Source organism: Aspergillus glaucus, assembly GCF_001890805.1.
Source record: "Aspergillus glaucus CBS 516.65 unplaced genomic scaffold ASPGLscaffold_22, whole genome shotgun sequence".
NCBI lineage: Eukaryota > Fungi > Ascomycota > Eurotiomycetes > Eurotiales > Aspergillaceae > Aspergillus > Aspergillus glaucus.
In genome coordinates, this window is record NW_019170474.1 from 488,106 (window position 1) to 515,712 (window position 27,607).

The 27,607-nt window shown below is 51.5% G+C and overlaps 13 protein-coding genes and 1 non-coding gene across 14 annotated transcripts; 8 read left to right on the top strand and 6 right to left on the bottom strand.

The window, feature by feature from the left end:
- Positions 1-167: 167 nt before the first annotated feature.
- On the bottom strand, positions 168-1,803 carry ASPGLDRAFT_51267 (uncharacterized protein). Its single transcript, XM_022547493.1, has 2 exons — positions 374-1,803; positions 168-323 (listed from the first exon to the last, which is right to left on the bottom strand). The coding sequence occupies exons 1-2, from the start codon at positions 1,672-1,674 to the stop codon at positions 221-223; spliced, it is 1,404 nt and encodes a 467-aa protein (XP_022397515.1). The 5' UTR covers positions 1,675-1,803; the 3' UTR covers positions 168-220.
- A 434-nt stretch (positions 1,804-2,237) lies between these two features.
- ASPGLDRAFT_38822 (beta-glucosidase) lies at positions 2,238-4,803 on the bottom strand (the record flags this gene model as incomplete). Its single annotated transcript, XM_022544990.1, has 6 exons — positions 2,238-3,537; positions 3,592-4,004; positions 4,063-4,285; positions 4,335-4,387; positions 4,438-4,631; positions 4,683-4,803. 6 exons carry the CDS (start codon positions 4,801-4,803, stop codon positions 2,238-2,240), a joined length of 2,304 nt encoding a protein of 767 aa, XP_022397516.1.
- Positions 4,804-6,503: 1,700 nt separating this feature from the next.
- Positions 6,504-7,824, top strand: ASPGLDRAFT_38823 (NADH:flavin oxidoreductase/NADH oxidase; the record flags this gene model as incomplete). The annotated part of the gene is made up of 2 exons (XM_022544991.1): positions 6,504-6,674; positions 6,730-7,824. The coding sequence occupies 2 exons, from the start codon at positions 6,504-6,506 to the stop codon at positions 7,822-7,824; spliced, it is 1,266 nt and encodes a 421-aa protein (XP_022397517.1).
- A 796-nt stretch (positions 7,825-8,620) lies between these two features.
- Positions 8,621-9,789, bottom strand: ASPGLDRAFT_28835 (zinc-binding alcohol dehydrogenase family protein; the record flags this gene model as incomplete). The annotated part of the gene is made up of 3 exons (XM_022543792.1): positions 8,621-9,303; positions 9,362-9,479; positions 9,532-9,789. 3 exons carry the CDS (start codon positions 9,787-9,789, stop codon positions 8,621-8,623), a joined length of 1,059 nt encoding a protein of 352 aa, XP_022397518.1.
- Positions 9,790-10,150: 361 nt separating this feature from the next.
- ASPGLDRAFT_60868 (uncharacterized protein) lies at positions 10,151-11,779 on the top strand. The gene is made up of 2 exons (XM_022548454.1): positions 10,151-10,355; positions 10,404-11,779. Exons 1-2 carry the CDS (start codon positions 10,338-10,340, stop codon positions 11,640-11,642), a joined length of 1,257 nt encoding a protein of 418 aa, XP_022397519.1. The 5' UTR covers positions 10,151-10,337; the 3' UTR covers positions 11,643-11,779.
- ASPGLDRAFT_t141 lies at positions 11,699-11,770 on the top strand. The gene has a single exon. It is a non-coding gene; the product is annotated as a tRNA-Gln (tRNA).
- A 236-nt stretch (positions 11,780-12,015) lies between the features above and the next one.
- Positions 12,016-14,267, bottom strand: ASPGLDRAFT_134060 (uncharacterized protein; the record flags this gene model as incomplete). The annotated part of the gene is made up of 4 exons (XM_022541263.1): positions 12,016-12,696; positions 12,748-13,414; positions 13,467-13,840; positions 13,902-14,267. The coding sequence occupies 4 exons, from the start codon at positions 14,265-14,267 to the stop codon at positions 12,016-12,018; spliced, it is 2,088 nt and encodes a 695-aa protein (XP_022397520.1).
- Positions 14,268-14,808: 541 nt separating this feature from the next.
- On the bottom strand, positions 14,809-16,882 carry ASPGLDRAFT_51272 (putative MFS transporter). The gene is made up of 5 exons (XM_022547494.1): positions 16,182-16,882; positions 16,117-16,131; positions 15,657-16,058; positions 15,244-15,603; positions 14,809-15,197 (listed from the first exon to the last, which is right to left on the bottom strand). The coding sequence occupies exons 1-5, from the start codon at positions 16,410-16,412 to the stop codon at positions 14,850-14,852; spliced, it is 1,356 nt and encodes a 451-aa protein (XP_022397521.1). The 5' UTR covers positions 16,413-16,882; the 3' UTR covers positions 14,809-14,849.
- Positions 16,883-16,992: 110 nt separating this feature from the next.
- ASPGLDRAFT_51273 (FAD-dependent oxidoreductase) lies at positions 16,993-19,040 on the bottom strand. The gene is made up of 3 exons (XM_022547495.1): positions 18,586-19,040; positions 18,497-18,534; positions 16,993-18,367 (listed from the first exon to the last, which is right to left on the bottom strand). Exons 1-3 carry the CDS (start codon positions 18,737-18,739, stop codon positions 17,192-17,194), a joined length of 1,368 nt encoding a protein of 455 aa, XP_022397522.1. The 5' UTR covers positions 18,740-19,040; the 3' UTR covers positions 16,993-17,191.
- Positions 18,881-19,745, top strand: ASPGLDRAFT_841347 (uncharacterized protein). The gene is made up of 3 exons (XM_022550250.1): positions 18,881-19,227; positions 19,278-19,324; positions 19,384-19,745. The coding sequence occupies exons 1-3, from the start codon at positions 19,022-19,024 to the stop codon at positions 19,659-19,661; spliced, it is 531 nt and encodes a 176-aa protein (XP_022397523.1). The 5' UTR covers positions 18,881-19,021; the 3' UTR covers positions 19,662-19,745.
- Positions 19,500-21,309, top strand: ASPGLDRAFT_51276 (class I SAM-dependent methyltransferase). The gene is made up of 4 exons (XM_022547496.1): positions 19,500-19,942; positions 19,989-20,134; positions 20,203-20,643; positions 20,701-21,309. The coding sequence occupies exons 1-4, from the start codon at positions 19,661-19,663 to the stop codon at positions 20,939-20,941; spliced, it is 1,110 nt and encodes a 369-aa protein (XP_022397524.1). The 5' UTR covers positions 19,500-19,660; the 3' UTR covers positions 20,942-21,309.
- A 310-nt stretch (positions 21,310-21,619) lies between these two features.
- On the top strand, positions 21,620-22,589 carry ASPGLDRAFT_133919 (uncharacterized protein; the record flags this gene model as incomplete). The annotated part of the gene is made up of 3 exons (XM_022541253.1): positions 21,620-21,659; positions 21,738-21,841; positions 21,897-22,589. The coding sequence occupies 3 exons, from the start codon at positions 21,620-21,622 to the stop codon at positions 22,587-22,589; spliced, it is 837 nt and encodes a 278-aa protein (XP_022397525.1).
- A 1,909-nt stretch (positions 22,590-24,498) lies between these two features.
- Positions 24,499-25,816, top strand: ASPGLDRAFT_134346 (Zn(II)2Cys6 transcription factor domain-containing protein; the record flags this gene model as incomplete). Its single annotated transcript, XM_022541285.1, has 3 exons — positions 24,499-24,667; positions 24,773-25,215; positions 25,262-25,816. 3 exons carry the CDS (start codon positions 24,499-24,501, stop codon positions 25,814-25,816), a joined length of 1,167 nt encoding a protein of 388 aa, XP_022397526.1.
- A 131-nt stretch (positions 25,817-25,947) lies between these two features.
- ASPGLDRAFT_51279 (class I SAM-dependent methyltransferase) lies at positions 25,948-27,056 on the top strand. Its single transcript, XM_022547497.1, has one exon. The coding sequence runs from the start codon at positions 26,014-26,016 to the stop codon at positions 26,812-26,814; it is 801 nt and encodes a 266-aa protein (XP_022397527.1). The 5' UTR covers positions 25,948-26,013; the 3' UTR covers positions 26,815-27,056.
- The last annotated feature ends 551 nt before the right edge of the window (positions 27,057-27,607 follow it).

The window sequence follows — 27,607 nt, forward strand, 5'->3', positions numbered from 1 at the left end:
CATTCTTAACAGTAAATTGATTATCATTACCGACCTGCGTAGCTACGCAATTTATAAAGGACTAATTAAAGCAACACTATAACACCCGTAACATTATGATAGTGAACGATACGACCAATGATCTGTGTAGATCTCGTCTTGGTAGATTCCAGCATTTTAGGCATCCAGTAACTACCACAAGCCTCCGAGATCGATTATTAAACCAAGGTCGAGAAGACCTTTAAAACAGGGACATGTAGATGCTCAGGTATGGCTTGCCTTTCCGGAACGAAAACGAAATGGCCTCCTGAACGTGGCGGGACTGTGTGAAGTCGATGTCCGGGCTGTATGAGATTAGTAACTCTTCCTGGAATCGATGAGTATGAGGACTTACAAATATGATGCTATATTTTTCTTGTAGACCCTCGCCAGGTCCGTCCATCCACGCCTCTCGAAAAACGTGGTTAAACAGTCCGAAATATGCGAATCCGGCAGGCCAAAGGGCACCAAATAGACCTGAGGCATGGGATCTGAGTGGCCGGGCAGCAACGTCCAGTTGACCAAGGTAGGCAACATGTACTTGGGCGGCTGGCCCACTGAGCAGTGGCCAATCGCGACAGATCGCGATCCAGCGGGGATTTGCAGCAAGTCCCACAACTCCAGGAGCAGCCCTAGGCCCTCTTGATTTGTCGGGGTGTTGATACGGCCACCCAACGTCCAGAGATCCACGATTCCCTCGCGCGAAACCTCCTGTTGGAGGCCATACATCTTAATGCGGGCATCGTGCGGATTGACCATGTCAACGCTCATGAAGCATAATATTAAATTGCCCAAGCCATTGGCAGAGTATTCCTCCAGCTTGTCCAAGGGCTGAGTAATTCTGCCTTCGGTGTCAACCTCCCGGACTGCGTCGAGCATCAACTTCCCAGTCGGAATTCCCGTCACGGCTGACTTGATGCCAGCGCAAAAGTACCCCTTGAACATGGGTCGTGAGCCTTTCAGGTCTACGGCGAATCCATGCATGCCCTGTCCGGGCCCGAAGTTGAACTGTCCTGTGGTGGCAAACTGCCGCGACTCCTCTTCGGTGAGCAATAATCGTGATGAAAACTGGGCATGCAAAGTAGTGTCGATTCGGTCATCATGTTGTATTAACCCCTTCAAGCAGTCTTGGATGACGTTCATGTTCTGAGGATCCTTCTCAGTACCGACATCGGGGCCGATAGGCTCAAATGCATAGCGGAGAATGCCTTGGGAGATGTTCAGACTTGGCTCAATGGGGATACCGTATGGACACAGGAAGCTTTTCCAGCGGGTGGCATCATTTTCGACAGTTGGGAATTCTCCGAGGTACGGCAGGACACATTTGTAGACCATGCCTAGCTGAGCGTACTGGGCCTCAGTATCGTACCCTTGACTTTGCATACCCTTCAAGAGCAGGGGGCCTAACTTATCCCACCAGGCCTTCTGGTTCGCATCCGGGAAAGGGAGGACCCGGGAGAGGGTGTGATAAGGCTGCATTGTGGAAAGTATCGGCGGCGCTGGTAGTATGGATAGTGAGGATATGGGGGTGAACAAACGATCTCGAAGAGAGTAGATACAAAGTTGCAACGGAGGAATTATAGATGATATCGCTTGAGACTCGAGGAGATGCTCGAAGGGCAAAGCTGAATCATTTGATACGACTGTGACACACATTTAAAATCCGACCAACCTAACGTTGCTGTAAGGCTATCTCCGCACCGGCATGTTTGGAATGTGATTTGTCTTTGTCTTCCGCTCCGGCACAGATGTTTGCTGACCACCTCACTAAGCCCGGAATCTCGGAATCTGATCTGGCAATCAATTGTTGGGCCACGCTCCAAAGTAATTCTGTGCACATTATCAAATTAACTGCGTAAGTCACCCAATGCGGGACTCATCGAATCCTCTGTATCGGGGACCTTGTCGTGGCCGCATGGGTACACTCGAGCTCGTATAGACTGATGTACGTGTGACAAGAGGTGCCGCATGCTCGAGGACCGGGATTTGGGGTATGCGGCTTTGTTCTGCCGCTGTCGTATGTATCCTTGCATAGGTTGTCCAACATGGGCCTGAGTATCTGTTTGTCAGTGGGCTGAGGCAGAATGAACATTGGCGGTTTGTAATGGTTCAAGGAATGGGACATTATTGATAGAAGTTCAATTCAGAGTCAATAGACTGTAAAGCTATATTTGCAATCCCAAGTCATCAAATTTATTCATTCCCAGTTAGAATAGCATCTAAATGCTAAATGTTCCGCTCAGAGGCAAGTCTCTGCTCGACCTTCCGACATAAACATTATACTCTCCCTCCTGCAAATGCCACTGTTGTGCATCGACATCCCAGACACTCAAGTCACGGCGTGTCAGCGGGAAGGCCACTGGTGCCGCTTCCCCTGCGACAATCCGCACTTTGTCGAATCCTCTCAGCTGACGGACGGGACCGTTAGGAATACCGATGTACAGCTGCGGCACCTCATCTCCGTCCACCGTGCCAGTGTTCGACACCTTCGCAGACACGGTTAGGATCTCATCCCATAGACGTGGATTGCCACCTTGTTCGATCGTCGCATTCGGGGGGTAAGCCGTGATCGAGACATTGGACCGACGCGTTTGCAGGTCCGAATAGTCGAATGTCGTGTACGATAAACCGTATCCGAATTCGTAGCGGGGTGTGATGTTCTGGGCATCGAAAGCACGGTAGTCAATAAGCGCACCTTCGCTGAAGTTGGACTGCGGGAAGAGCCAGTAATCGCCCTCGCGCTGCGCAGGGTGCAACAATGAGCCATAGTCCTCAGCTTGGCGAGCAACCGTGTAGGGTAGGCGTCCGGAGGGATTTGCCCGGCCGTACAGCAAGTCAACAACCGCTCTGCCGGTGTCTTGTCCGGGGAGGTGGGCGAAGATCACCGCTGTGACATTCTCATGCTCAACCCAAGCGTCCACGAGACGAATACCAGCATTATGCAACACAACCACAGTATTGTTGCATTTGTTGGCTACATTGGTCACGAGAATGTCACTGTATTCATCTGTGAGTCCGGGCCGATCCTGGCTCTCGGTGGCGTAGCTGTTGATGAAAACCAGACAGACATCGCTCGTCGAATCAAGCTGAGGATTAATCGAGTCAAAGTTCCATAGGATTGAGCTGCCATCCTCGTATGCCTGTCGCTGCAAAGCGTCAATGGGCGCGTCGACGTACGCCGGCGAATTCTCTCCAGATCCGCCACCTACCCACAGGGTATGGTTCTTTTGAATGGCCGGGTAAGATGACTGGAAGCTGATAGTGCTAAACTGCAGAGCGTCTGGGCCCTTAGCGTCATATCCAAATACCGACACGAGACGCGGGGAGTTCAATGGAAGGGCGCCGTTGGTGTTCTTGACCAGAACGTGACCCTCGATGGCGCTCTGTAGGAGCGTATCCTTGGAAGCCGGGGAGGTAGCAATGACACGTTGGTGCTCAGCTTCCACATCCTTGGGCATCCCCACTCCCGGATCTGGGAAGTAGGTGTCCTGACCAAGGTGATACCAGGTTGCGATAATCCTAAACTGGTTAGTGGCACGTATATATACTCTAGAAGGAGGATTGGAAACTCACCTAGTAGCCATGTCATCCAATCGAGAGGCCTCCATCGTGCCATTAGCAATAGCGTCTGTAAGGTTAGAGTTCCAGAAATCGCTATACGGCATTGCCATATCCAGGCCGGCGTTGGCTGACGCGATGCCACCATGTTGGGCATACCAATCCGTCATCACATATCCCTGGAAGCCTAGCTCTTCCTTGAGCAACCCATTGAGGGCCTTGCTGTTCTGGCATCCGTACGAGTTGTTGATGCGCTGGTAGGAGCACATGATCGAAGCACTCCCGGCCAGTACGGCGTCCTGGAAGGGCCAGAGATACAGCTCGTGCATCGTCTTATCGTCGATGTTGGACGAGACAGACTCCACATACTCTCCCTGATCATCGGTTTCGGGGTTACGGTTAATTTCTTGCTCGTTGGCAATGAAGTGCTATGAAGCAATACTTGTCAGCTCAGTTCCCGTCTCATGGTTTCAGGGGTTAGCTCACCTTGGTGCATGCCCCGACGCCTGTGGATTGCATTCCCTCCACGGTTTCATAAACAAGCACTCCGCTTTGATAAGGGTCCACTGAGAAGCCCTCCCAGTTACGGCCGCCCTCTGCTACTCGTCCGATAGGGCCAACCACGGGGCTAAGGGCAACATTGACACCCTTCTGACGATACTCGTAGCCCAAATGGATGGCGCGTTGCCTAGCTAGTCTCTTATTCCAACTATAAACGTCAGTATACGACATGCATAGTCCCATGGAAAGAGAAATACCTCGCGCCAACATGCATCCCACTTGACCAAGCATTGACGTAGTCCGTGCCTCTCTGGATAAAGTTAGCAAAGGGGAAAAGAACCAAGCCGAAGCTTAACATACAACTCCATTCCCAGCATCTGTCACACATAATCCGGGAAATCCCACGCGAGGGATGGCGGGAATAGTACCCGCACAGCCACTATCAGCCGTGATACCGGCTGTCAAATTAACCTTCTCTTCCGCCGTCAAGCTCGCTACAAAGGTGCGGGCCTTCCCGTAAGCAATGGCCCAGGGTCCGGTTCCCGTGGCCTCCGCTATACATGTTGTCAGTGACGATGACTAAAAGTAGAAAGGGTTGTACATACGAGAGGGATAGACTGGCGACGACTCGCCATAGAAGTGAGCGTCGCTCGTGATATTCTCTGCCCTGACAGCAGAGGATAGTAGAAGAGCACCGAGTAAGCCGCTAATACTGGATCGGACCATCTTGAAAGGCTGCTGTTCTAGACGGTTTCTCTCCTTCCAAGTCAGGCCGAGGCGTCCTCTTTATACCCTCCGATGCCTCTGGATATCCTAGGGAGCACTCGACCGCTTTCACTCTATTTCACCTCTCTTCCATTGACAATACGTCTGACGGCCGGCTAATCTTTGGGGCTCCGATTAAGGAGTGAAAGGAAAGAGCATCGGTGGTGCCCTGAGCGTCCTCGGGTCATGAAAATACCATCAAAAAGGCCAGAAGCCAAGGCATGGCAGTCGGATATAACCGTTCAGAAAGGCAATTCGATGTCTTCACGGCGTATTATTGGATCTTGAGAGGGCTCCTTTGGATATGGTTGCATCCGCCATGCAATCCCCATATTGCGAGGAAAATTCCGAAATGTGTATCCCCACACCACGCGAGGCCCCACATATTTACCTGGGGTCAATCTGGGGTAAAGATTATGTGGGATGACATCTGATAGCAAGCTAAAAGCCACACCGTCGCTCATAGTGGCCGACAGTTCTTGGCCGGAGGAACTCCGATAACCCAAAGCATCTGGTGACCATAGTCAACTACCGATAACTCTTTCCATCTGTTCCCGGAGTGGTTTGTTTCCCCGCTCGTATATTATTATGGAGGCAGTTTCTTTGATGCGGTATGAGGGCATTTCTCATCGGTGCCGCAATAATGCCATCTTTGACCTCGGATGACTGAAAACGGTATACTGAGTAACCTCGCCCGGTCCCCCGCACCGGAAGCATCTCTGGAAAATACGGTGCATTCACGGTTCAATGAAAGTAACTGGGTTGTGCCATGCCGGTCATACTGCTAGAGAAACGTGTGCCCCGTTCGACCAAGGTGGAACCATTTCCAGTCCTGCTCCATGGCCGGCTTCGTGAACGACCGAATCTACCGCACGAAGGGGGTGTAGCTCTTGTGGAATTGAACAGAAACATAGTCAATAAAACGGGTCTATCGCCGCAGCTGTTGCGGCAAGTTTTACTCGCACCATCTGGATATTCCCTCACAGTGGAATGCTCGGAGAAACCGGACTGTGAACGTATATATCCATACCCCGGCCTAGCCGGCAGCACAACCAAGTCATTTCTCAAATTGCAAGGGCACCATGACTGTCTCGCTTCCATCCCGAAACTTTTCCGACCTACTCTGGAGTACATGTATTGTTGCGGTCTTGTGCCATGACGCGAGTGCACGGTCGTTGTTGCAAGTGAGATCTCACTCTGAAGGATAAATCGACTGAACATGACCTCTGGTGAGTCCCAATTTTCAAGTGACGTTCATGGGATCCTGGTATGTATTCTGCAGCGCCCCCTGTTCGTCTAATGTACTCCGGATTGCAAAATCTCGATCTGTACAGTCAGCCAATCAGAAACCAAATTGATACATGAATGGCCCACCATTGACGCTAAACTTCTTCGGTCAATTATAGATCTCATTAGTCACCTCGGAGACATTTTTTCTTCAGTCGGCCCGATTCAGGGCGTGGAAAGAGTCTCAATGGCACGGTTATTATCTGTTCTTCTACCACAAAACCCCTGGATTAACTTTCCAAGTTGATTTCAAAGCAATGGAATTTACCCATTGACTCGCGGCCGTAGTATATAAAGAGAGAGCGACGCGCCGTAGCTTGTAGGCAGTAGTCACCATTATCCCTTTCTTCCTCATACTGTAACTCGCAAATACCATGTCTCTCCCCGACATCGACATCAAGCCCGCGGAGGGTATCTCCTACTTCACCCCGGCCCAGGAGCCTCCGGCGGGAACAGCAGCCAACCCCCAGACCAACGGTCAGGTCATACCTAAGCTCTTCCAGCCCCTTACCATTCGCGGCGTGACGTTCCCGAACCGCATTGGCGTGAGTGATCCCGTCAAAGTCTTCGATTATGACTTACCCTAACGTTTTCGCACAGTTGGCTCCTCTCTGCCAATACTCCGCTCAGGATGGCCACATGACCGACTGGCACGTTGCCCACCTTGGTGGCATTGCCCAGCGTGGTCCCGGTATGATGATGATTGAGGCCACTGCAGTCGTCCCCGAAGGCCGCATTACCCCGCAGGACGTTGGATTGTGGAAGGATTCTCAGATTGAGCCCATGCGCCGTGTGATTGAGTTCGTTCACAGCCAGAACCAGAAGATCGGTGTTCAGATTGCCCACGCCGGCCGCAAGGCTTCCACTGTTGCCCCCTGGGTCAGCTCTACTGTTGTTGCGACGGAGAAGGTTGGCGGATGGCCAGAGAACGTCAAGGCTCCCAGCGATATCCCCTTTGCCGACTCGTTCCCGAAGCCTAAGGCCATGACCGAGCAGGAAATCGAGGAGTTCAAGGCAGCCTGGGGTGCTGCTGTGAAGCGTGCTGTTGCTGCCGGTGCAGACTTCATTGAAATCCACAACGCCCACGGATACCTCCTTTCTTCGTTCCTTTCGCCTGCTGCCAACAAGCGGACTGACAAGTATGGTGGCTCATTTGAGAACCGCGCCCGTTTGCCTCTCGAGATCGCCCAATTGACCCGTGATGCCGTGGGCCCGCAAGTCCCCGTGTTCTTGCGTGTTTCGGCAACCGACTGGCTCGAGGAGTCCCTCCCCGAGGAAAGCTGGAGGGTCGAGGATAGCGTGCGCTTTGCAGAGGCTCTTGTCGCTCAGGGTGCTGTCGATCTGATCGATATCAGCTCTGGTGGTGTTCACGCCGCGCAGAAGGTTAAGTCTGGTCCTGGTTTCCAGGCTCCATTCGCTGTGGCCGTCAAGAAGGCCGTTGGCGACAAGCTCGTTGTTGCTACTGTCGGATCTATCACCAACGGCAAGCAGGCCAACCAGTTGCTCGAGGAAGGGGGATTGGATGTCGCTCTGGTTGGACGCGGTTTCCAGAAGGATACGGCGACAGCGTGGACGTTCGCCCAGCATTTGAATGCTGAGATCTCTATGGCCAACCAGATCAGATGGGGCTTCACCAGACGGGGTGGCACTCCTTACATCGACCCCTCCGTGTACAAGAACTCGATCTTCGACTAAGCGCTTTTTTTTTTTTTTTTTTTTTTTTTTACTTTTAGCCTGTGTTCAGACTATGATTCCCGTCGGATGTATATTGATAGACCTAGACTTACCGACAAGCCACAATAAATTTAGAAATAGAGGTCCCAATCACGTTTTCTCAATTGAGCATCGTCCGGTATCCGACAGTTATATATCTGGACTGCCTCTCCACGGGACAGTTGTAGATAGTCCTGTAGGCAACGTTTCTTGTCATCTAGCCCATCATATCAAATAACAAAAGTCAGCAACGAGGTTCAATCAAACGCAGAAGGCCACTCACAGACACCAGGATATCTGTTGTTGACATGAAGTCTGATGAAAGTCAAGGTGGATTAATAGTAGGCCCGATTACCGAGGCCGATTCCTCATATGCGGACATCGTAGCCATATGCTTTAGATAGCCAAGCACTCATTCTATCGTCTAACTATGGTGTCTATCTACAGATGTTAATGTCATCCACTTTAGTGTAATTTAAATTCCTCGCCTATAGCCTCGTGCAGTCCGGATAATCGACTCCCCCGACTTCCCCGATACGGAGTTTTAACCGCTACATTGGTTTATCCGTTTCAAAGTCGTACAGCTCATGTGACCGATGTCCCGTGACCATCGCACTTGCCTGTTTGGGAATAGCGGTTGGGCATACATATGCCTCCGGGCAACTGGCAACTTCAACTTCAACTTCAACTTCTGACATGACAGATACATATATTATCGTAGTATCGTAAACCGACTATGTACATGCTTCAACTATTGACAGCTTGATGTATGTACAGATCACGAGAGACCCGGCGTATCAGCGATGCGGAAGACATACTTGACGGCGCTGGCCTTGTTCTCCTTCAGATCTTTCAGAGCATCCTGAACTCCCTCCAGACCACTGGGTCTCACTTCAAACGGATGTCCTGAGAATGTTCCCTGTTGCAGACCACGACCAATCCAGCGGCAGAACAAGAAACACAGGTCCCGGCAGTCGTCAGCTCCTCCCTCCTGGTGAGCCGAGCTGACCCAGGTGTTGGTTGCAACGGCGGGAGACAGGTCTGGAGGGTTGGGCAGAATGTGGTTGACATTGCCTCCGGGAGTGACAACGGATCTCAGCACATGGGTGCTCTGCTCCAGAACAATAGTGTCCAGTGCGTGTCGGATCTCCGCCCCTCCAGCGGCCTTTCGGATGTTCTGGATGGTCTCCTCGGGTCCGTTGCGATAGTCGATTATGCAGTCACCTTTTCTTGAGTCCAGGAGCCGCTGGGCGTAGTGTGCTCCCTTACCAGCCACACCGATGATGGGATGGATGTTGCTCTTCTGCGCGAGCTTGATAGCAAAGGCTCCAACAGCTGTGCTGGCTCCATACACAACGAGGGGGGTGGCATTCTTTGCTGGTGCCCAGGGGAAGGGCAGCGCCAAGTGGTGATAAAGCGCAACGACAGCAGTCAACCCCGCGAGGGGGATAGTTGCAGCTTCTGCTAATCGTTAGTAACTGACAACTGATCTGTAGATCCATGGAAGAGGCTGACATACCCTCAAAGGAAGACTCCTTTGGCAGGTGGAAGGTTGTGTGGCTCCACGCCAAAGCGTACTCTGCGTAGGAGCCGCCAGGGGCCAGCATCTCATGGAACGCCGCAACTCGGTCACCAGGCTACTTGGTCAGACTCATAAAAACTATCACAGTTAATGATTCGGGAACTTACCTTGAACTCGACCACATTCTTGCCCACTTTCTCGACGATACCTGCGATATCATCGCCCTGGTTGACGCCCTCCCGGACTTGCGAGTATCGCTCGAAGAATGGATGTCCGTCAATGGCGGCAATATCGGGCACTTTCCAGTCCTTGGGGTTGGAACCGGACACAACGACCTTGATTAAGACCTGACCATCGTTGGGCTCGGGAATGGGGGTGTCAATGATCTTGACGACTGGACCAGCCAAGTTGATTGCGCTCTTCATGATGCCGAGTTTCAGAATACAATTTTGAACGAAATGTGCTCAGCAACGGGGTGATATCCAGCGATCACCATATAGTTATAGGCACATAGTTAACTAACTAGTTAGTTACTTGGTTGCTTCGCTTGGTAATCATGTTGAGATCATCGACCCACTGTCACTCGGTATCGACCCGGAGGCATAAAACGCATATGTTCCGTTATGCAGAATCGGCCAACTTGCCGAAACTGGATTCATCTGCCTCGACCAATCAACATGGGAGACCGAATTGGCAATGATCCTGGAGGATGATATCGGGATACCGACAATGTATAGAGTCAGGATATGCCGTGATGACTCACGGAATAGAGGGGAGATAGAGGATTGTACTTCGGGTCGCAAATCCTTCAAGGCGCCAGGGTTTCTGTCCAATCCAAATAAACACCGAACCCGAGACCGACCCCGAGACCGACTTTCGATATAAGAGGGGTCATGGAATATATGAACCAATTCCGCCTCGCTTATGGATAAAACTGTTCGCAAGCAAAAAAGTTGGCACACACATCAGCAGAATGGCCCAAATCAACAAGGTATGTACCCCGTTCGCTGTGGTTGAGAATACTTGCTCATTAAGACAGGTCGTCATCATAGGAGCAGGCCCTGCCGGCCTTGCAGCTGCTCTTCGTCTTCACGACATGAATAACATCTCTGTGACGGTGTATGAGATACGGGAGCAACCCACCCACCTTGGTGGCGCCATCAATATTCCAGCCAATGGCCTGCGTCTCCTCGACCGACTGGGAGTGTACGAGTCACTTCTCAAAGGAGGCTCTATTACACCACAGATAACCCTCCATTCCGTCAACGGTAACGAACTGGGTCGCCTCGATCATTTCACCAGACTCAAAGCCAAGACGGGATATGAGTTTATTCGGATTAAGCGGACAGTGGTTGTAGACGCTCTTCTCTCCGAAGTTCAAACTCGTGGCATACCAATCCATTTCAACAAAAGTCTGGTGGCTGTCGACGAAGACGCAGGGACAGGCGCTACGATCACCTTCTCGGATGGGAGCAGCGATACGGCGGATCTGCTCCTCGGTTGTGATGGCATTCATTCGGCTGTTCGCAAGTTGCATGTCGACCCTGAGGTCACGCCCGAGTACTCCGGAGTCTCATCCATGTCTTCTATTGTCCCTATGCCTACTGAGCTGGTCGGGATGCACGCCACTTTCACATCGCAAGGAGCCGTAGTGGTTGTCCCGTGTGCAGATAACTCACAAGAGAAGGATTTGTTCTGGTTCCTCACACGACACATTCCGGAGCCGGATACGGCGGACAAGAGGGATGGGTGGAATGAACATCGCGAGAAAGAAGTCGCGGGATTCAAAAACACACTCCAGGAGATCATCCGCGAGATTGGCGGAGATTGGGGATCTTTCCTTCGCGATGTCGCCTCAAAAACCGATACAGTCAACTTCTATCCCATCTACCGGCTTCCGCATGGAGGCGTTTGGCACACCAGCCGATGTGTTTTAATCGGTGATGCGGCGCACGCAATGCAGCCACACGTGGGACAGGGCGTGTCAATGGCGCTGGAGGATGTGTTCCTCCTATCCCGACTCTTGAAGAAGGAATCCGCTCCTCTGGAAGAAAGTCTACGTCAATTCGAGACAATCCGTCGTCCACGAATCGAGGAATTTGCGTCCCAAGCGGCCAACAACGGTAACAGGTCCCGTCAAAAGGGGCCATGGCAGATGGCCATCACGGAATGGGGAATGTGGGCATGGTTCTGGGCCCGTCGGGTGTTCAGCTCGTGGTCGTGGGGGCTTCGCGAGGAGGATTGGTCGTATGACATTGACGAGGTTGATATTGATTAGTTGTGATGTTTGATAATGCTTGATAAAATCAATTACTGATAAAGAGTACCATCTACGGTTCTGTAGTGTAATGGTTATCACTTTGGATTCTGATTCCAACGATCCCGGTTCGATCCCGGGCAGGACCTCTGCTTTCTTTTTTTTTTTTTTTATTTTCTTTTTATATTTTAATATAATTTTACTTCTTTATTCCTGTTCGTTTAGATAGTGTATTGGTGTGCAGAAAATTCTCATCAAGTATCCAATTGTATTATGGTACATTCTTGGTCTATTCAATCTATATACTCTATCAAGACCGGACCACTAAAGTCATATACAGTCGAAAAGGAAGAAAGATTATCGAAAAATAAAGGGACATGCAAGGAAAGAAGGCTTATAGCTTGCTCCTCGGAGAACCGTTCTTCAACACATTCTCGTTCCACGGATACGGGTCGAAGACCAAGTCGTTGACAGGGTTCTCTTGGCTCGCGCGCCGGAAGAGGTCGGGATATACCTCACCATCGTACCGACCGAGACTGCTGTCGAGTTGCCAGTCGGGGATCTTCCATGCGTCTACCAGTCGCACGGCGTGCGGGCGGATCTCGTCAAGCAGCTTCATGACGGCGTTAGTGCGCGCCAGGCCGATCTGGCGGGTTGTGACGGCGCTCGAGGTGAAGAATTCTGATGCTTCGCGCTCCAGAGTGTGCAGGGCGTGCAGGCGGAAGAGGTTGTGCAGGAGGCTCAGAGTCTCCGGGTCGACGGCAGCAGCGAGATGGGGCGACGAGACGGCTTCGTAGAAGTTCTTCACGACCAAGTACTGCGAGTGTGCGGTCGACAGACGCCAGAAGTCGACGAGCAGACTGTTCCACGAGCGGTTCTCGACATCACGGTGCTTGAGAGCCTCGAAGGTCAGGTGTGCTGTCCGCCAGGCAAAGGCGGCAACAATGTCGCTGTCGACCTCGAGCACGTCGAACGATGCGCCCTTCTCCCGGCGATCAAGGTAGCTTTGGAGGATGTGGCTGGTGTCGTTGTTGGGAGCTTTGCCGGACAGCACCGCGCGTGCGGATTTGAGCAACTGCAACTGTCAGTAAAGGAAGTCAACGAGTTCAAAAGGATGGCAACTTACGTATCTTGCAACCTGTTGGGTCAACATGTAGTTGTCACCCTCCCAGGTCAGAGTAGGCAGGTAATCCGAGTACCAAGGACCGATACCACTGTAGCTGCTGTATCCGTGTCCACCGCAAGCACGACGGCAAACTTCGAGACCTTCACCAGCAGTGGTACTGGCAAGAGCCTTAAGACCGCAGGAAGTGGCGTGCAGGTCTGCAAGCAAGTCTGCACCAGCGCGCAGTTGCTCAGGGCCAGCACCACGACTGTCCTGGTCGGGCTGACTGGCCGCCTTCATGCGGTTCTGGTTCTCTTCGTAGAGCTTCATCATTCCCCGACCAGTGAAGTGCAGAGCGTACATGGCGGCCAGGAGAGGGAGTAAACGGACTTGAACCATCTTGTAGTTCAACACCTGGTTCTCACCCTTTGGTTCGGTGGCCTCGCGATCCTGGAACTGTCTCCGGACGGCACAATAGCGGACGGCAATGGTCACACCGCGGGCGAGGACACCACCAGCCTGAAGAACGATGCTGGAACGCACCCAGGTCATGGTTCCGTAGAGCAAGGATGGCGATGCGGGACGGACATATTGGTTGGTTTCTTTGTCGACGCGCGTGAAGCGGGCCAACATGTTGACGTGGGGGATCTTGTGGTTGTTGAAGAGGAGGAATCCGTTGTCCATGGTGCTGCGATAGTCAGTATCCTGCTACCAAAGTTCAGGTAGACCACGGTACTCACTTGTATCCAAACTTGGGCCCAATGTCGCCCACATAGACGTTCTCCAGAGGCTGGTGAGTCTGCATATCACGGATCTGAACGACAAACGGGTGAGGGCCAAGGTTCTTGCCGCCGACGTAGAGCTGTGCCATGACGACAGCATGGTTGGCCGTCCGTCCCAGCGAGCCAATCCACCATTTCGACGCGGTCAGGGTCGGGCTGTTGATGGTAAAGGTCTTGTCATCGGGGTTATATGTGGCCGTGGTCTCCAAACCGCGGACGTTCGAACCGTGACCCAACTCTGTTTGTGCGTAGCATCCGACGATCTGGTACTTTTGCGCGCGTTCGAGGAAAATCTTGTGTTGTTCCGGTGTACCTTGTTCCCGCAGGGTCACCTATACACAGGGATAGCAGTTAGCCACCGTCTTTCTACACAAGAATGCGAATGCAACATACCAAGAACATAGTCGAGTGCAGCCCATACGGCGTCGGTTCACCGACCAGCTCATTCGCCGTGAGAACCTCCTCCGTCGTCCATTTGTGCTGCTCCGCCAATTGCTGCAATCGCTTCCCCTTTGCCAATGACCGTTGGATCCGATCCACACGGCCCAGGGAGTGGTTCTGCGACTTGTCGAAGACCTTCTCGGGTTGCAGGAGTCCCAGAAGGCGATGTTGCCGCTCCAGAGTCTCCTTTGTGTGCAGCAATTCTGCAAGTCTCTCCACTGCGACGTTCGACTGAGCGCGTTCTTGTGTGAGCAATTCCGAGCCTTGCGGACCGGCGGGCTTCAAGGCCTGGACCCAGGCCGGGGGAGGGTTTGGCATGATGACGGTGGCGATTGGGAGTATAGTTGGTAATACAGATATGAGAGATATTAGGATAGTGCGTAGAGAGAGAATCTGGGGATAAAAACTGGAGGATGGGGACGATAAAAGTAGAGCAGAAACACGAGCAGATGAATTGCAACTCTTTGACGTTGATGACACTCGGCCGAGGATGAGCGGATATCCCAATGCGGTAATTGCCTCGGCTCGGGAGCATTCGCCATATCCGCGCGTAGAATACCTTGTCCGCAAGCTCGGGAAAAGTAGGCCGGGGGGAGGGGGGATTGGCCAGGAGGCTCATGATACAGCCAGACTGCTGTAGAATTCTACACTTAGCAGTGTGCACTCGGAGATCGCCGGTCCCGAGTCATGGCCAGCCGCCGACCGAAATCGGCCACCAAGCAGCAGCTGATCCGAGGCTGTGTGTTATCTGATAATCAAGATCTGCATATGATGCATCTTTTACTTGTACATACTCCGTAGGTACAATGTTATGCCTACTGTAATTCTAAATGCGAAGGAAATGGGAGTTGGGATCGATGTAGAGATGGATATACTAGGAATGGATATCAATGGATACTACTACTCCCCCCGGTGGATCTTGCTCAACCGCGGCAACCCCAGCCATAATATCAGGATCCCCCCGGACAACCCCAGAATAAACGGCTGGAGCACTTTCACCCCCTTCGACTGGGCAATAGCCCCCACAGCAAACGGAAGCACGGCCGCGCCTCCCCCACCAAAGGCGGCAGCAAATCCGATCGAGCTCACATGCAAATGCCGTGGCAAGAGTTTTGTCGTCACCACCACGACGGCTGGGAATAGCGGGCCCAGGAAGAAACCTTGAAGGGCGACAGCCACGGCTGACGCATAGAATTGAGGGACTAGCCAGAGGACGAGGCCAAATATGATTGACAAAATAATGTAGGTCTGGAGAGTCAGCCACCGAACACACTCTGGAGTGGATGTATCATACCGAAACGGAGATTTTCTCCCCCACACGAGGCGTCACAAAGCCCAATGCCACTCTGCCGACTGTAATCCCGAGCCAGAATCCAGTGGCAGTCATCCCACTGGCAAATGCGGGACCGTGTCGCACCTGGGTCATAAAAGTCACGATCCATCCTCCCAGCGCGACCTCGACACCAACATATCCCAGGAGGAACAAGGCACAGAGCCAGGTCACACGTGACGATGGATACGTGAACAATGCTTGTCGCAGGCCGCCCTTATCATTCCCATCTTGTGATCGCGCGGTGGTTTGACGAAATACGGCGCCTGTGGATTTCCAAAAGGTAGACGTGCAGAGTACTACTTCGACGGCCGCACATGCAATCTGAATCGGTTAGAATTGGACACTTCAAGCGAGATTGTACTGACATGACATACCATGATATAGTAGAAATAATACCACGGACAATTGGCCTTTGTGATGAGCGATGTAGCAGCTAATGGGCTTAGAACGGCACCGACACCATAGAACCCGTGCAAGAGACCCAGAATCTCATCTGCCCTGGCCATATTGCCAACCCACGCATTCCAAGCCGAGTCCGTGAGTCCATTTCCGAATCCTGCAAAGATGAAGGAGACTACCAGAACCGGATAGGGTGGATGGAGAGAGTTGACGATATACGCGATCAAGTGGCATCCTGGAGCCAGCAGTGCGACTCCCCTCTGGCCAAAGGCGTTGTGGATGCGATGGTTAAACAATGCGGCGAGCACGTATCCACCCAAGGGGGACAGAAACACCAGAGAGACGATGGTGTAACTGAGGTCATAATAGGATTCCAGCTATGATAGTCAGTTATTGGTTCCTCTCCTGTATCATATTCCGAAGGATGGGTCCTACATAGGGAATCAAAGCCTACATCGGTCAGCGTGGTTTCGTGCCATATATTGGCAGGAAAGACATACACCATAAGCAGCATCATTTGCTCCCGACACAATAAAACTCCAGAAGGTGGCTACGAGACGGGCGATGTTGTGTCGGGGATAGTTCCATCTCTCCAGAGCACTGATGGCGGTCGCCGGAGGATCATCATCACCATTGACTGGAATTTCCGTTTCCAAAGCCTGTTCTGGGTTGGGCTGCGCCCCAGATGGTCTAATATCCAGTTCCAACTGCATCACAGAGGTTGTAGCCATGGTGTCTGGTGCTCCAATGTGCGTCTGTTTCCCGCGGACTACGACAAATATATATCCAACCCCGCAAACACTCCCCACGTCGCCTCTCGCCTACACATCGAGGGTGCGGGGATAAGGTGCCAAATCATCTCTCCGCTGCATCGGATTTCATCCTGGCCATGATGATTGGACCAATCCTTCTTCAGACGGGCTGTTTCTGGGGCCCGGCAAATCTTCGGGCTTGGCTGGGAGATTCAGGGTCTATTGCGTCGACGATATTGGCTGCCTTGTGGCTATGGACAGATGGAGGATGTTGAGAGGACATTGACTGACCTGCCGGGTTATCGATGATAAGATCTAGGTGCTTCGAGAGTCACGGCACTCAGAGCACATGGTCTGCCTTCACATGACAGACCGTGAGGCCCACTTTCACATGAGGCTCACAACTGCCAGATCCAATCACGGGAATTGAATAGTAATATTTCCGACGGAGAAAGGGAATTATGTGAAGAACTTAGGGGTCAGTAGTTCCAGAGCTAGTCAATCAGAGAGTTTGATGAAACAAGACGATGTCTTGAGATGATGTAGTATGTGAATAATACCGTCGTACCATATAGACAATATCATTCGATTGAGAGGTATCTCCCGCAAATATAGACAATCTGAATACATTAAGATATTAATATGATACCGCTGAAACCATGCAAACTCCATACCGATGAATGGGTATTCGAGTCGAGGAAAAGAAATACGTCGAACCATTAAAAGATACGGGAAATAGAAAGAAATGGCAGGCACGTTTACTGAGCTCGTATTGCCTGCTGTGGTTGAGGTTGCTGCTGCTGCTGCGGTGTCATGCCCGATTGCATGACCGGCGACTGCTGGACCTTTTCCCAATTGTGCAACATCGCCGTGTTGACAGTCGAGGTACGGACTTCTCCGCCAGCACGAGCGATCATCTCCTCCTCGTAGGATGAGATGGCATCTGCCTGGGCTGCTTTGCCGGAAGCAAATTGCTTTACGGCCTCTGCCAGCTTCGCAGCGTCCGTTATGGAATGGTTCAGGCCCTGGCCGCGCTGGTAGGTCATGGCATGGGCCGCATCACCAGCCATAGTTACGCGGCCACCATGGTTGTCCCAGTGGTGATCCTTTGCGCCTGGATCGAAATCCGACAAGCCCATGTACCAGACCTGGTGGTCATCCGGTAACCAGTCGAACGCACTTTTCCACGGGTCAGTGAAAGTCTGGGACAGCTCCTTCACTTGCTGCAACCGCTGTGCGTTGGTCCAATTGGCCGTCCGCTCCTGCTCCTCCAACGGGGAATGCCATGAGACGTAGAAGAAAAAGGTCCATGTCGAGGGGTCGTTCGGATCTTGGATGTCGTGCATACCGAAGAAAGAGAAATATCCAGCCGGATTGATGCCCGCTAGGTATAGTGGATGAACTTTGCGCAAGTATCGAGCCCGGTCAGCGCTGTATCGTGCTTGGACAAAGGTTGCACAGTACGGAAGACGTTGGGTACTGCCATTGCCGGGACCAAGTAGCGTCTGTCGCAGGGTCGAATGAGCGCCATCAGTCCCAACGACCAGATGCGATGTGATCGATGTGCCATCTTCGAACCATGTCGTGGCAAACTTCCCATCCTTGGAGTATTCGATCAAGCGCAGCTCTTTCCCGTAGCGAATGTCTAGACCTTCTGCGAGCAGACCGCGGAGTTTGCGACGACGAAGACGATAGAAATACTGGACGGGGATCGAGGCCATCATATCACCCGACTGGGCATTGTAGAAGTTGAGCGAATCGTGGTCGGCGGTAGGCGCATGGGGGTCGACCTGGACGGATTGAATGCGATCCCACAGATGGTCGGGCACGAGGGATTTCAGGGAGGATACACCCCAATGCAGACCCATATTCCAGTCGCGTGAACGAGCATCCAAGCAATCATATTTCTCGACGACAACGCAGGGGATCCCGGACTGGAATCAGGTACATTAGTGGATGTTGCACGGCAGATAATAAGCAACGGATAATAAATAAATATAAACATATAAACATATAAACATAAATAAATATAAATAAATATAAATAAATATAAAGTAGCATACCTTTCTCAATCCTTGAGCCAGCGCTAGACCCGTCGAGCCTGGAAACGGTCAGTATCAAATTTTTGTATATCAGTTTCACGGTCGCATACCAGCGCCGACAATCAGCACCGTGGCGGGACTAGGGTCTGCAGGATTAGATTTGCCCATGACAGCTGCCCAGAGATTCCTGAAAACGTTCATGGAGCGTTGACGACGATGAGAAGAGCGAGGGAGAGGGGAACAGGGAGAGGGAGAGGACGCCATGGCGAGACTGAGTGTGAGTGAGGCCGACAGAATACATGTCAGTGAATGCTCACATGGGTTTCAAGTGAATCAGTCACGGCCGATGGAGCGGGATTGAGGAAAGAGAGTCCGAGCATGCTTAATATCAGTCTGTCTATCAGTCTGTCTATCAGTCCGTCTCAGTCCGGTAACAAGTAGGAGTCCCAAGAGCCGGACATAAAAGTGAGTATTGACGGCATATTGCATGATTTTCAGACAATAACTACATATAATCCCTTCAGCCGGGATGGCCATTATGCAATCATGTCTTGTTGCGCATTAATTCACACCATGGCAAAGTGGAGATGCGATGTCCACCTCGACCTGTGGCCATTGGGGCCTTGTCTGCGGGCTCTTCAGCCATCGAAGCCGTGTATGGTGCATTTGGCAGACAGCGGGTCTACATCCCTGCACCGGCGGCCAGGATCGGCTGGAATGGAAGACGATGAATCGTGGAAGGGGAGCAGAAGGTTCGACCGTTCAACCGTGGCTGAGAGGGTTCTTCTTTAACTCTCGACAGGAGATGCCCGGGGGTTTGTGAACCGGTACACTCCGTATATGAACACTGTTCGGGTCTCCGACATATTGATACGCGATACGAAATAGTAGCTGATCCCTATTGATATTGCTTTTCCCACTGATCTCGTGCATCTCGTGTTCACTTTTTCTTCTTCTCCCCGATTATTCTTATTCTTATTCAGCCGTGAAAAACGTTTGTTTGTTCGTCAAAGTTTGTGCCACCGGTGGAGGAGAGTCAGGTGACCGGCGCTTTTCAAAGTCTCCCAACTCGCCTCGCTTTCGTTTATTGATTCATTTCCAATTGTTCTTTCATTCTATTGTTCTTCTTATATTCAAACCTCCTCGTGGTTCCCCCTCCCCCCCGGAGTGCAGATCTTTGTCATGATGGCTGCTCCTCCCCCTAGGCACTCCAACTCCTCCACTCCGATCCGGGACAGCAGTAATGCTAATGCTCCGACCACAAGAGATTCTTTCTATCCCACCAATGGCGAAGAAGATGACGATGAAGGGCTGGAAGATGTGGACTATCGGGACGACGATTTAGACTCCGCCTATGGCGACGATTCCTTTATCGGGGACGATACCAAGACCATGTCCTGTTATATCACCGACTATCGCTTCGAGTTCGGCCGACGTTACCATTCCTACCGCGATGGCGCGTACTGGGTATGTTGATTCGAATACCAATAGGGAAGAGGTACTGACAGTACAGGGCCCCAACGATGAAACCGCCAACGAACAACAAGATGTCGCGCATCACATGTATTACCTGACCCTCGATGGAAAACTCCATCTCGCACCCTTGAAGAACCCCCAAGAGATCCTCGATGTCGGCACCGGGACCGGAATCTGGGCCATGTGAGTTATCAACGGAGATCCTACCGATCGGAATCTTGGACTGACGATCCGATCCTTTTCGATTGCAGAGATATGGCCGATGAATATCCCAGCGCCAAGGTCACCGGAGTCGACCTCTCCCCGATTCAACCCTCCTTCGTCCCTCCGAATTGCGTTTTCGAGATCGATGATATGACCCTGCCTTGGACCTACTCTCCCAACCAATTCGACTTTATCCATGTTCGGGAGATGTTTGGCTGCATTCCCGACTGGGATGAGTTTTTCCGCCAATGCTATATGTCTCTGCGGCCTGGAGGCTACGTTGAAGTGGTGGAACATTCGGTTGAGCCGACCTCAGACGATGGCAGCGTGGGACCAGACCATTTCTACCGACTCTGGGGCGAGACGGTCGTGCAGTCCGGGGTCCAGTTTGGGAAGACCTTTACCATCTGGAGCGAGAGCGCAGAGCGTCTCAAGCGCGCAGGCTTTGTGGATGTGGTGGAAGTCGATTACAAGTGGCCTATGAATGGGTATGTCCCTTTGTCTCCCGGGTGTAATCACGAGTTCATCACTAACTGACGGTGCAGCTGGAGTTCGGATCCCAAAATGCACGAACTGGGTCGATGGAATCAGTTCCGACTACACAACGGCGTGGAAGGTTTCATGCTGCGACTGCTGACCTCGACCCTCGGCTGGCCGTACGATCGCGCGCAAATACATCTGGCCCAGATGCGAGCAGCGTTACGAGACTACAAGACCCGTGCCTACCTCCCCGGAACGGTCGTCTACGCTCGCAAACCGGGATCATCTGTGCTGTGCAGAGACTAAAAGTCGCGGGCGGCTTTTTACAATTCCTCTTCTTCCTCTTCTTCCTCTTCTTCCTCTTCTTCCTCTTCTTCCTCTTCTTCCTCTTCTTCCTCTTCTTCCTCTTCTTCTTCTTCTTCTTCTTCTTCTTCTTCTTCTCTTGCATATCCCTTTATGATCATATTTTAATCATTCGGTCGGCGAGAGTCTGTTTTGTTGTTGGAGGATTGCGTCTTCCATATATATATACCCCTGATGCATACCATGTCCGTCATGAACTGTGCCATACTTGAGCTGCCATTTGTACTTATACTATATTTATGTTTTGCATATTTTTAGATCTGAACATTGACTGTACAGAGTGCTTTTCAATCTCTTTCAAGACACGCGACGATAACGGTTGTTGACAACTGAAGCTCGTATAATTTAGATCTTAAGAATGAACTCGTATTATTCGAATGCGCCTCACTGTGCCGCAATACGTGAACGCGGCCACCAATGGTTCCTCTGATTCGCGGGACGAGACGATCAGCATCAATGCGTCCGTCTGTAGCGGCTATGTAGTAGGATACCGGGGAGACGAGGCTGTCCCCCCAGAACCCCCCTCTTCATCCAGTCTAGATAAGGCTAGCATGGCCAACCTTTTCTGCAGGAGTCATTCACAGTTGGTATCTCGACTATCCACGTTGACAAATTTTGACCATGGAAAGGATTCACAATCCATTCCCCGCATCTTTGCGCTGTGCGTCTCCATATCCACTGCAAAAAAAAAAAAAAAAAAAAAAAAAAAAAAAAAAATTGCTGATAATAACATTACCAGGCGAGAGCAAAAAATGTATGCGGATCCTCGAGTCCTTTATTCAACCATCATCCATTGATAGTCCGGGGTTATCGCTTCCCCCTCATGTCCTGGAGAAGGCAAAGGTACAGAATATCTGCGGCGAACTGATTGAGACTGGCTGAATTAATGCTTCCGCAGGGCTTAGTTATCTTCACCGTCTTCCGCATCGGCTTTATGGGCGCAGCTCGATTCGGATCGGGGATTATGCTCGCGCGTCTCGACGATGGCAGCTGGTCGCCTCCATCTGCGATTACAATTCTTGGAGCTGGATTCGGGGGCCTGGTTGGCGTCGAGATGACCGATTTCGTTTTCGTCCTCAACGATCCCCACGCCGTCCGGACATTCTCGCAGTGTGGAAGTGCGTTACTGAGTGCCAACCTCTCGACGGCACTCGGGCCAGTTGGGAGAAGTGTCGAGGTGGGTGGAGGAGCTAGTGCGAAGGGTGCTGCAGCGACGTTCGCATACTCGAAATCCAAGGGGGTATATGGAGGGATGTCTCTTGAGGGGGCCATCCTGATCGAGCGAAGACACGCCAACCAGAAATTCTACAAGCGAAAGGTCAAAGCATCGCAGGTACTGACGGGTGCCGTTGCACCGCCGCCGGAAGTGAAACCGCTGATGGACATACTGGCGCTGCACGTCTTCCATCCGAAGCTCGATACCCCAACGCTGTCTCGTGAGATGCCACCCGATGATACAGTCGAACTACCAGCTGAAGGAGAGCATCAAGTGTCGGAGCTGCACACGGAACCATCTCAACCGGTGTATGAATTGGATGCTGGGCCAGCTCCTACGCTTCCTATGCCTCGCGCTATCCAGTCGGAACAATGACCAGCGCATCGTTATGATTTCATTTACCGTATTATACCCTGTTGCGTGTCTTGTTTGGTCCTCCGACCGAAGAAAATTTCTGTACATTATGCCGTAATCAACGACATCCAGATGCTGCCTGCTTTGCTGATAAGTATTTATTCCAGCTTCACACTGGTAAGACCATACTTCCGCCGTCACCCTGAGCCGCCGCAGTGAATTCAGCGCAAATAAAGATTTCCAGGCATTAGCGGCGCTTATTGGCGCATTCAGAGTGTTTGTGTTCACGATGCCGCGTTTCCTTTTTGGGCGGGTGTTGTTGTCAGGTGACTGGGGCCCTTCCTGCCGTCATTTAACCACGTCTATCGCCCACACCAAACCGTCCTTCTTTTCATCTGCCCATCGCCATATTCACCATCCTCACCGTCATCTTCCGCATCCTTCTCATCTCCATCGTCCCGTAGGCATATCGGTTCCCCTTTCACGCCCTCGAACAAGCTACCGTGACTTTTCCTCTTCTCCTCTCGCGAGGTCGGACAGAGACGAGGACATGTCAGGCTACGACGACAGCTACGGGTACGGCTAAAGCAGCAGGTCAGACCCGAAAAGGCCCGTAACTATCGCCTGACTGTCGAGGAGGTGGAGAGCAGCCTGGGGAAAACCCTGATCCAGGTATGTCGAGGGCCCTGACCCTGTACAGCCTTAGTCACGGACTGACAAAATTGACAGAACTGCAAACTTGATGCCTGCGTCGACTGGCTTGCCTCCCGGCTGTACAGCCTCAACTCTCGTTACTCCCCGGGCCGCAAGGAGACCGAATCAAACTGGACAAAGTTTTGAAGGAAAGGAGAAAGTTGTGAAGGAAACTCGACCAGCACGTGCATCGACTGCTGCCGGATCTTCTCGAGGGTGATGAATCCGTTCTGGACAAGCCCGAGTTCAAAGAACGACTGTCAAAGCGATGGGCGTCCGCGTTTGAGGGCCTTCGTTCCAAACCCAGGAAATCCAAGGAAGATTGGATTCCCCAGCGTCTTATGGATGTGCTCTCGCACAATCAGTCTTAGAAGCGTACTGGAGAACCTTGCGCCCCTGGAGATGCTGGGATGGAGGTCACGATCCTCCCAATCCTGGAAAAGGAGGGAGAGTATGGCATCGAAAATCAAGACCTGGGCATCAAGGACGGCGGTGGCTACGGGGATGGTTACTACGGCTACGTACCCAAACCCTTGATGAAATACCTGGAGAGTGGGGAAGCCCAGAAGATTAGGGAAGATGCAATGGGACCGGTGGCTCCTGGTGATCGCATCAAGGATCTTGGACCAACACTGGAAATGGCTGTTGATGGCGCGGCGGGTTTCTGGCTTGGACGAGCTTCGCGAGTTTGCCAGGGGTAACAAATTGCCGTTTACAAAGAATAGTTTCTACGACGAAGCAGCGGCATTGGTTGGAAAGTGTGTTCAGCCATACCACACAACTGATTCACAAGTGAGCGACGGTATGGAGGTTTAACGAGGTGAGTACCCAATGATGCTCTTCAGCACTGGGTCACGGAGCGCAAGCATCGAGATATGGCGTTCACGCACCTTGCATACGGCAACGAGGCTTCCATTGACGCCCAATACTGTTGTTGTATGTCCCTTTTGGCTGTCATCCCATCCAGCGGAGAAGAGAAAAATTCCTGCTTAGACCGAAGGATCTCGGATGAAGCGGGTTGAGCGGAGAAAGGCAACATCGGACAGAGGGTAGCGTACAAGGATCGATATGGGCAAGTTAGCTATAAGTTATAGTCTTCGCTGAGTCAATTATGAATGATGATTCTGTATTTTGCACGACCATCACTGTAGACATGGGAGCCACGTGATGTCACTCCTCGGGACTCCGAACACGCCAACGCCGTCCCCGAACCTCCGACATTGTCAATCAGTTCAAAATGGAGGCCAGAACAAGCCCTTCCAGAAAGAGGCAACGCGCTCCGCCCCGTAAGAAGGCCTGCAGTAACTGCACGAGATCCAAAGTCCGCTGCGATTTCGAGAGACCGGCCTGTTCACGATGTCGTTCACGAGGTCAGAACTGCGAGTATCTTGTCAACGTGGGAGTGAGTCTTCCTGTCGAGAGTGTGTCCTCTTCAATAGAAGCCCCTGCACTGGAAACAAACTATGACGATACCTCAATACTCGGAATTCCGCGACTGGATCGGGCGACAGACGCGCCAGTCCATTTTCCTTTCAGTGCAATCACGAGCGCTCAGAACCAGCCACAAACAAGACCGGAGCAGCACAAAGAGACTAAGACTGAGCTTGACCTGCGAGTAGTCTACTTGGCACCTAGTGCTAATGCCGGGGATATTCGGGACCGCTGGCTGAGGCCTTACATCCTACCTCTTACAGAAGGTGAAGAGATCCCCAAGGCATATCATCCATTCACTCTGCAGTACATCGCACGGATATTATGTACTTATCCTCGTCGTATGCTCAAAGATGGTGGTCTTCCGCCTATCATCCACAGCGTGCAGATAGCAGGAAAGGAAATGCCACGTGCACTCGCAAACTGCTATAGCTTGGTGCGGATGTGGGAGCAGGCGGTGCCAGGGAGCGAGGCAATGGCGGTCAGTATAGTAGAAAACGAGATGCGACGGTTGGCTGAAGAGGTATGACCTTCCCTGTGTTTTGCAAGATAAGTCCTGATCAGTATAGCCCCCGAGTCATCATGACTACGAACATCTCGCGACATTCCAGGCATATCTGATCTACTCGATTATGATGTACTTCACTCCCATCGGTGGTCCCTCCGTCGTGAATGACCAGGTTATGATGACTCTCATGGAATTGGCATTCCGTACTGCACGGAATGGTCTCTTCTGCACCGCTGAACTCTCTCGATCACGACCGAATTGGGAATCCTGGATCATGGCGTCTACAAAACGTCGAGCTATTCTGGTTATGTACCTCTTCAGCAGTGTGTATAATGCTGATCATTATCTACCAAATTTCGTTGCTGAAGAGCTACGAGAGGTCTATGCACCGGAAAGCAGATCATTATGGGATGCCATTGATCGTGAAGCATGGACCAAAGAGTATGACCGTCACTTGCTTGATTGGGAGGATGGAATGCTGGAGATTTCGGAGTTGTGGAGATCAGTAGAGACATCTTCTCCCCAGCGGCGAAAGAGGATAGAGCGCTGGGTACAGACAGTAGACGAATTCGGGATGATGATATTCGCCGTTTGTGCTCATATCCACGGATGTTGATCTCCAAGTATGCTGCTCGGAATCCCGAGTACAATGACGCAGCCAAGGAGCAGTGGCCAATAATTTGCTTGGATGTATTCGGAATTCCGAAATGGATATCGGCAAGTACGGCATCGCTATTATTTAAATGCCAACTTTTCAATCAACATCCAAGATCAACAAAGACCTATCATCAATCCTAAATAAATTTCATCGCAATGGCAGCCTATACGACAGACCACTCGTCTTCGGTCCTTCAGACACACAATTGGCGCACCGTCACCAATTCAGCACCACACCTCCTGCCGCATATCAAACCCAACATGGCCATCCTCGACATCGGCTGCGGACCCGGTTCAATCAGCGTGGACCTAGCGCGTCGCGTACCCCAGGGACATGTTACTGGTATCGAGTACATATCTGATCCGCTGGACCAAGCACAAAGTCTCGCGGCAAGCGAGGGAGTCACGAATGTCGACTTCCGGGTCGGTGATATCCATTCGCTTGACTTTCCTGACAACAGCTTTGACATTGTGCATGTACACCAAGTTCTACAGCACATCGCGGATCCAGTCAAATCACTCCGTGAGATGCGCCGTGTTGCCAAAACAGACGGTGGTATTGTTGCCGCGCGCGAATCGGCGCAATACACATGGTATCCGGAAAACGCAGGGATCGAATCGTGGTGGAATCTGACCGACAAAATGTCCATGGCAAAGGGCTGTAGTGCCTGTTCCGGCCGGTACATTCATGCCTGGGCGCGAGAAGCGGGATTCGATCGAGAGAAGATTCGGAAAAGCGCAGGGTCGTGGTGCTTTAGTAGCCCTGCGGAGAGAGCGTACTGGGGAGGATCCATGGAGGGACGGGCGAAGTCTTCGGGTCTTTCAAAGACAGCAGTGGAGGAGGGATTGGCGACGCAGGAAGAGTTGAATCAAATGGCGCAAGGCTGGAGGACATTTACCGAGGACGAGGATGGTTGGTTCGCGGTACTGCATGCGGAGATTCTTTGCTGGAAGTAATTGTCATATAGTTTAGCCGTAATTAAAATTGATACACACACCTATGGCGTCTTTATAATGGAAAGTTCGTAGAAGCGGGGACCGTTTTTGAGCCCCGACTAAGGATATATCTGTGCCATCGGGCCAAACCAACTCCGGCCATAATAATCGAAAGTTCGCTGAAATTCACACAATTCTTTGCAACTACGATGAACTTTTCGAATATCCCTAATGAAGTAGTTTACTTGATCGTTTCTTATCTCGACTACGAGAGCGAAACCAGTTGTCACGGAGCATAGACATTCACTGAGCATGGACAGTCACTGAGCCTCGCTGTTACAGACCTTATCCTGTCAGCCTCACGTGACGATGCGGGGAGTTAAGGCAGAATCATTGGGTATGCTCAATGGGATGATCAGTGAGTTAAGCAGGGATCATGACCTGAGCATTAAGGAAGTACGACATACCTCACGTGACCTGCAGAAGGTATACAGGTATACAAGTTGGGCAGATTACAGTTCAGCTGACCCGACCCTTGAGCCCAGCTTACCCTGAAAGTGGGGCTCTTGGCACATGTGACCCCGAATTTAAAATCTCAGCATACCCTTTTTTTACCGCTCAATGTAATATACTGTACACATTTTTTGTATAACTAGTTCTTATCATGGACGCAATCAATTTTTATGAGTACCTTGAGCATGATCATACATTGGTCAATGATCTTATTGATCTTAATCTTGATTCATCTAGTGTACAGGATTCTATTTTTGAATCCAGTTTATATGATGAACAAAATGAGCAGATTTTACATGAT

Bases quoted from the DNA above. Each gene is read 5' to 3' on its own strand.
- ASPGLDRAFT_51267 (XM_022547493.1), bottom strand. From the start codon at position 1,674: ATGTGTGTCACAGTCGTATCAAATGATTCAGCTTTGCCCTTCGAGCAT. The intron at 324-373 runs GTAAGTCCTCAT...AATCTCATACAG, and splicing joins AAAAATATAGCATCATATTT to CCCGGACATCGACTTCACAC.
- ASPGLDRAFT_51272 (XM_022547494.1), bottom strand. From the start codon at position 16,412: ATGGCTACAACCTCTGTGATGCAGTTGGAACTGGATATTAGACCATCT. The intron at 15,604-15,656 runs GTATGTCATGTC...TAACCGATTCAG, and splicing joins ATTATTTCTACTATATCATG to ATTGCATGTGCGGCCGTCGA. The intron at 15,198-15,243 runs GTATGATACATC...CTGACTCTCCAG, and splicing joins GGGAGAAAATCTCCGTTTCG to ACCTACATTATTTTGTCAAT.
- ASPGLDRAFT_51273 (XM_022547495.1), bottom strand. From the start codon at position 18,739: ATGGCGTCCTCTCCCTCTCCCTGTTCCCCTCTCCCTCGCTCTTCTCAT. The intron at 18,535-18,585 runs GTATGCGACCGT...GACCGTTTCCAG, and splicing joins GGTGCTGATTGTCGGCGCTG to GCTCGACGGGTCTAGCGCTG. The intron at 18,368-18,496 runs GTATGCTACTTT...ACCTGATTCCAG, and splicing joins TGGCTCAAGGATTGAGAAAG to TCCGGGATCCCCTGCGTTGT.
- ASPGLDRAFT_841347 (XM_022550250.1), top strand. From the start codon at position 19,022: ATGTCTTGTTGCGCATTAATTCACACCATGGCAAAGTGGAGATGCGAT. The intron at 19,228-19,277 runs GTTCGACCGTTC...AACTCTCGACAG, and splicing joins TCGTGGAAGGGGAGCAGAAG to GAGATGCCCGGGGGTTTGTG. The intron at 19,325-19,383 runs GTTCGGGTCTCC...CCCTATTGATAT, and splicing joins ACACTCCGTATATGAACACT to TGCTTTTCCCACTGATCTCG.
- ASPGLDRAFT_51276 (XM_022547496.1), top strand. From the start codon at position 19,661: ATGGCTGCTCCTCCCCCTAGGCACTCCAACTCCTCCACTCCGATCCGG. The intron at 19,943-19,988 runs GTATGTTGATTC...CTGACAGTACAG, and splicing joins ACCGCGATGGCGCGTACTGG to GGCCCCAACGATGAAACCGC. The intron at 20,135-20,202 runs GTGAGTTATCAA...TTTCGATTGCAG, and splicing joins GGGACCGGAATCTGGGCCAT to AGATATGGCCGATGAATATC.
- ASPGLDRAFT_51279 (XM_022547497.1), top strand. From the start codon at position 26,014: ATGGCAGCCTATACGACAGACCACTCGTCTTCGGTCCTTCAGACACAC.